The following is a 6,654-nucleotide window of genomic DNA, read 5'->3' as shown; positions in this document are numbered from 1 at the left end:
AACCTGATAATTTTTTTTCATGTTTTATATGGACAGAGATGGAAAGAGTACCTTCGGCTCATTGCATTTGAGTTGACCTAAACCTCCACTGACTGACTATCATTCATAAAACTTTTTAAACTTTCACTCAGTTTTCTAGAACTGAGTCTTAAGAATGCTAAAACAAAATAATATAAAATGTCAGTAAATAATTAATCTGACATGTTTTAAATAATTAAAATTGGCAATTAATCATTAATTATATATAAATGTATAAATAAATATATTAATTATGTAAATGTGTTTTTGATTAATTAAAATGAAAATATATAATTAAATAATTGCCTCAAAATATTGTTTTAAAAACTTAAAACGTATTAGTCTTTACACAAAACTATTTATTTCACTATTTAATTTATTATTTCCTGGTTCTTGTGCTTCAGTGCACCCCATGAAATAAAATAAACAATCATTGCAGCTTGTCAACAGTTGCTAACATCTGGTTACTCTGGCAGACTGATTTTGGAAAATGGATTGATCCAGTGGACATGGGGTTGGCAGGTTTCCCAGAATGCATTTGGAATAAAATCACATCAGCTGTTTCCTCCACCACTGCGAAAGTGCCCTCAAACTGTAAGTACAGTTTTGGAACATGATTTTTCTGTCACCAAATGCATTTTTTAGTTGTTTTTCTAAGGTAAAAATGTAATGGCATAATCTGAACGAAAATGAATATCTGGCTGGTTTATTGAGAGCCTGTTTGCAAAAATAATAAAAAAGTTTCATAGCTGTCAGGTCCTGTTAGCATAACAGACAGCTTCCCTCACCCTCTGTCAGCTGACCGGGTGATCAGAGCCCATGGTACCCCTTCCTGATCCTCGCCTCTCAGTGAAGGTTAAACACGGGTGATAGGTGATATCTAACAGGTTATGTTTGGTTTATTTTAGTTTTGTATTCGTTCCCAAGCAAATCAGTTAAGCTGAGATTATTGTTTAATTTCATAACTGTGTATTTTTAGTGAACCTTATAGGAATGCTCTCAGAATATATTGAATTGAATCATTTGCACGTCTTTATTTCCTGATGTGCACGGGTCATACTTTTTGTTGAGAACAGCTTGTTTTCAATTAAAACTAACATAAAAAAAATGTAATACATATAGGGAGGAAAGTGAGAGCATTTTCACTGGGAGCAGAACCATCTGGACCAGCATGTTGTTCATGCTGGTCATGGATATCCTGACGAGTGATGTCAAGCCTGCTCCAGAAATTATTCAATTGTTTGTTTCTTAATATTTATTCAACTGTATTCAAAACACCAGATGTCTGCTATAAGTTTTGGAAGTCTGGAGTTTAAAAAAAAGAAGAAGAAAGAGCTGTGTGTTTTTTCTTCAGGTAGCAGTGGGAGTTACTTGTATAATGTTTTTAAGACAGCTCAGGATGAACTAAGCAGTTGATTCATCTGTAATATTTAATTTGAAATAATGATGTACAGTTGTTTAACACCTTTTTCCAAATCAGTTCAGTGTTTATCCCCTTTCAAAATCATTTTATATCTTTTTATGCCTTTCCCAACTTTGATGGGTGAGTTTGACAAACAAAATTAATTTATGATGCACTGCAGCACAAGAACAATGAAAATAATAAACTAAATGTGAAATAATAAAATATGTATTTAAATAAAATCCACCCATCAATTATCTTCCACTTAAGATAATAAATGATACTTAATCCAAGATAATTAATGATACATCTTGTTAAATGTATAATGGTTTATTTGTTTCATTTGGATTTCAGTATAGTATAAAAGCCTTTTCTCTGCCTCCTTTCCCACGAGGCCCTTTTTTCTTTGGCACTTTAACGCCCTCTATTGTTTCCGCCATTCTTTAAATTGCTTCCCTATATGCGGCATCCTTTGTACTTCCTTAAACTGTCACGGTGGCCGATTTTTTAGAAAGGAATATCTACTTACTGCTCATTCAAGGTTGGTTTGCGCTTCTTTACAATAGTTTAGTTGAGAGCCAAGCAGAAAAACATGTCACTTCACAGCATGTGTTTTAAAACTGCACTTCCGGTAACGGTATTTTGTAACAGCTCGAGTGTGGTGTGGAGTGCAGGGGCTGGTGGGTGGTAGAGGGGAGTGTGGAGGTGTCACAAGAGCATAGATCAGTGACGCAGTTGGGGGTGCTGATGTTTGAGAGCCTCCACACCTTTCTTCTGGAGAGGTGTGCAGGTGTTGTAGGACAAATTTTTATAGTAATGTTTAATCTGTGCATGTAATGGTAATCTGCTGATTGTTTTCCTAATTAATGCATGTAAGGAGAGCAGATTACTAAAATAAAGTGTTACATAGATTTGACTTTCATTTTCTTTTATTTTGAAGGTCTGATCATTTTAAATTAGATAAAATTTCCACCTCTGGACAAGTGACTGATATAATACAGAGTAACAGTTAAAATTGGATAAATATATTTGCCAGTAATACTTGCTGCTCCCAGAGGTGTTTCTCCCTCTTTACACCACAGGTGTGTCTTTGGTCCTCTGTCCTCATGACTCGGGTCTTTGTGTACGGCACTCTGAAGAAGGGGCAGCCCAACAACTACCGCATGTTCGACAGCAACAATGGAAAGGCCGAGTACCTTGGCTTGGCATTCACCTCCCAGAAATACCCGTTAGTGATCACCACCAAGGACAACATCCCTTTCCTGCTCAACATCCCTGGCCAGGGTCACCGAGTGCACGGGGAGATCTACAAAGTGGATGACCAGATGCTGAAATTCCTGGACACTTTTGAAAGCGTCCCAACGTTGTACCAGCGGACGGTGGTCCAGCTGGAAGTGAAGGAGTGGGTGGGGAAGACGGAAGGAGAGGAGAAGGTGTCACCGGGGAGCATCACAGATGCGTTTGTGTACACCACCACGATGTACGAGCCAGAATGGCCCTCGCTGCCGTGCTATGAGAGCTACAACTCAGAGGGAGATCACGGGCTCAAATATAGGTGTAGAGAAGAGCGGGACTGATCTCATCATGCTGATGCAACTGACAAAGTTGCTTTTATTTTTGTAATTTATCTTATTGCTGTGCACCTAAAACAATGCCCTGTAAACCTTTGTCAAAAAAATGAAGCTGTAATGTCAGACCCTAACCCTAACCCTTTTTTTAAAAAAAACAAAACCTGTTAACAATGTGTAATTGTGTAGTGCTGACTACTTGCTGACAAATATCGTGAGCTAATAGAATTTTACATATATATTGTATGTAAAAAACAAAAAACAAACAAACAAAAAAAACCTGCATGTAGCTTCCAGGTCAAGCTAATGCACAAGTGCCTTGAACCTGCATTGTATGGCCAGCCTGTCCTTCCAAAAATGTGATTGCATAGAAGTCTGTGAGGAAATGACCCAGCTGCTTACTTGATTTATGACCTCACCAAAGAGTTTCCTTGTGTGGTCTCAATGCCATTAAATAAGACTATTATTTAATGGCATAGGTTAAGACAGGCTTAGAGCAGGCGTGTCAACCATGAGGCCCAGGAACCAGATTCAGCCCAGCAAAGGCTTCAAATTTAGCCGACTGGGTGGCTTTGGAAACTTTTACAGCTTTTCACACTGAGAAAGATCTCAGATTCCTTTTAATTCTTTTTGTTTACTACAATAAAAAAATGGACTTGTACTGTAAATATGCAAATAAACAAGTTTACACTGACAGAAAGGCGAGTTTTACTGGATCATTTAAATCAAAGCTGATTGTGATGTAAAATGAGTTTGACACTCCTGTCTTAGAGCATTTATATCACACGGATATGAACTCTGGTGTGTTTAATCATTACATTCCACTTGTCTTTGATTACCTCTGAAATAAAAATTAATTCCTGATTTCTTTTGTTTGATCTGTGCTGTGTTTGTTCCATCCAGGGGATAAGCTTTTACTCTGCGTTGTCATAAGCAGAATAAATATCCTGCAAACTACTTACAGGGATTTAGACATATGTATTTATCTTCTTTATTACAAGAGTCACATATTCATGATACAACCTCTCTAATCCAGCAGATGTCGCTAAAAGACAGGTTGTGTTTTTGTACCAGCAAACCAGCAAAGCAAGAGATGTGGCCCCTGAAGTCTGCTGAGGGGCCTCATCAACTCACTGGTTGCACTACTGATAGTCTCTACCAATGTTAGTGCACACAGATGCAGAAATAGAGATGAGGACTGAGGCCGATGAAGAAAGACAAAAACACAGAGATGAGCAGAAAGAAAAGACACAAGGGCAATGGTTCTTTGATCACAAAGAAGAAGTCAAAACAGTGGTAAGTAAGTGGGACACAAGCAGGCAGCTGGACTTCAAAGTCAGAGGTGGGAAGAAAAAAATCTAATCCCATTAGACCTGTTTAGACCTCTTCTTTTGACCACCAAATAGGTTGCTGTTTTTGCCTATAGTTTTTGAAGACTAAGTACATCACCTAAAGCCTTTTTGAGCGAACCCAATCTGCCGTTTAAAAGACAAGAAGTTGACGCGGGAAAAAGCAGAAGCTTCAGCCAAATAAGTGGTAGCCTCCAAAAGCTCCGCAGCCACTGACCACGAATACTCCATGGTGATTTCAACGTCGTCAGCCAAAAGAAAAACCCCATCTACATCCACCAAAGCACCGTTGTAAGGGAATTGTGTCCCAAAGTGTGGAGACCAACAACTCCATAGTAGAAGCCATTAACAAGCTAACAAACAAGATTGAAGCGGGTTGACCTTTACAAATAATAGTTCAGTTCACCGTGAGACACCATCGAGATGCTTTCTGGCAGCTGACCAAGGATTCCCAGGTGTGCAAGGAGCTAGGCATCTACATCAAGCAAGATTTCTGCAAACTAGACCAGGAGGCAGGAGCTGCAGTTTGGCCAAAATAGAGCAAGCCAGAGCTGAAGGGAAGAACATTTACTACAGAGAGCACGCCCGTTAAGTTTAAGTAGGCAGGTTCATATTACCTATTTGGTACGGTATTATAATGACTATACATAATGACTATATATATTATATTTTTTAGAGCTCTTTTGCATTTTGTGAATTCAATTTAAAGGATTTAGTGTTCCAGTCTCTTGTTTATTTTCCTTTTTATGTCATTTTTCACTTCTATTTTTAACTGTGTGTCTTTAAATAGTAGGGGCTTGAGAGATATTCTTAAAATAAAGTATTTTTGTTTTGTAAAAATGTAAATGCTAACTGTATATTGCTACAAGAAACACACTCTGTTGAGGCAGATGAAAAAATTGGTGTAATCTGTAGGGAGAAAAAATAATTCTTTGTCATGATACTAACAAATCTGCTGTATATTTGTTGAGTTTTGGTTCCTGTTGTTTCACTCTCTCACGTTTCTTGATGTCCACATTTGTGACTCCTGTGCTTCCTTTACTTTTACTGCAACTGCTTTATCCACGTGTGCTTTGTGTCTCCATGATATTTACTTCCTGTGTTGTTTCAAACCAACTAACTTTAACTATTTAAATTATATGAACATGAATGAATGAATATTAATTTGCATAAATGAGTTTGAATTTGTATCATAATTGATACATCTACCAATATTTTTGCTATTTATTGCTTAAAAAAATATTGTACAATTAATTTAGGTTTTTTTGGAGGATTCACACTAATGATGATGATGTAGAAGTCTCAAAAACTCAGAAAACCTCCATCCATCTATCCATCCATCAATCTTCTTCCGCTTATCCGGGGCCAGGTCGTGGGGCAGCAGCCCAAGCAGAGAAGCCAAGGCCTCCTTCTCGCCAGCCACCTCCTCCAGCTTGTCCGTGAAAACACCAAGGCGTTCCCAGGCCACCTGAGAGATATAATCTCTCCAGCGTATCCTGGGTCTGCCCCGGGGCCTCCTCCCGGTAGAAATGCCCAGAACACCTCGCCCATGAGGCGCCCAGGAGGCATCCTTGTGACATGGCCGAACCACCTCTGGCTCCTTTCGATGTGAAGGAGCAGCGGCTCTACTCTGAGTCCCTCCCGGATGGCTGAACTTCTTACCCTATCTCTAAGGGAGATGCCCATTTCCACCACTTGTATCCACAATCTCATTCTTTTGGTCATTACCCACAGCTCGTGACCACAGGTGAGGGTAGGAAACTCAGAAAACCTCTATTTATCAAATTTGATATATTTAAAAACGTCCATAATAACATAGAAACTCATAGGAAAGACAATTTGGGCCATTGGCTAATCTGTGTACTCAAAGTGGAAAATACATTTCTGTTTCTATGTAATGTTTATGGCTACAACAGTGTTGCTCAGAACGAACTCTTATTAACTGACATAACCAATCACCTAAAAGAACTATCTCACAAGTACTCCACAAACAATTTTATAGTGGGAGGAGATTTCAATATTGTCTGTGACGAGTGGCTTGATAGATCACTCTCTAAAATCCAGTCTCATCATATAAATTCATTTTTACACATCTTCTGTTTAGATTTTAACCTAATAGATCCTTGGAGATTAGTGAACCAACTTCATCAGCCCTTTTTATGGTTCAAGCTCGATCGCTCAGCTAAATCTCATTTTGATTTCTGGCTAATTTCAGAGCCTAGAGGCTGTATTTGTTGTACTTGTTACATTTGTTTAATTAACAATTAAAAAATAAATAAAATATTTTTTCCTTTGGCACTTTAGCGCCCTCTGTTGT

At 38.3% G+C, this 6,654-nt stretch overlaps 1 protein-coding gene across 2 annotated transcripts in view; it reads left to right on the top strand.

Moving 5' to 3' along the window:
* Nucleotides 1–1,882: 1,882 nt before the first annotated feature.
* LOC102313892 (gamma-glutamylaminecyclotransferase B) overlaps nt 1,883–6,654 on the top strand; it is a 16,511-nt gene continuing 11,739 nt past the window's right edge. The window contains exons 1-2 of one of the 2 annotated variants that reach the window (XM_005937350.3): nt 1,883–1,961; nt 2,503–2,673. In XM_005937350.3, coding sequence (XP_005937412.1) covers nt 2,527–2,673 — 147 coding nt within the window. In that variant the 5' untranslated portion in view covers nt 1,883–1,961; nt 2,503–2,526. Of the gene's footprint in view, nt 1,962–2,502; nt 3,842–6,654 lie in introns of those variants that run through there. The other variant, XM_042221450.1, reaches the window with a different exon arrangement.

Source organism: Haplochromis burtoni, unplaced genomic scaffold, assembly GCF_018398535.1.
Source record: "Haplochromis burtoni strain Fernald_Lab_line unplaced genomic scaffold, NCSU_Asbu1 Contig_67, whole genome shotgun sequence".
In the NCBI taxonomy this organism is placed as follows: Eukaryota; Metazoa; Chordata; class Actinopteri; order Cichliformes; family Cichlidae; genus Haplochromis; species Haplochromis burtoni.
This window is presented reverse-complemented; position numbering and strand designations above follow the sequence as displayed.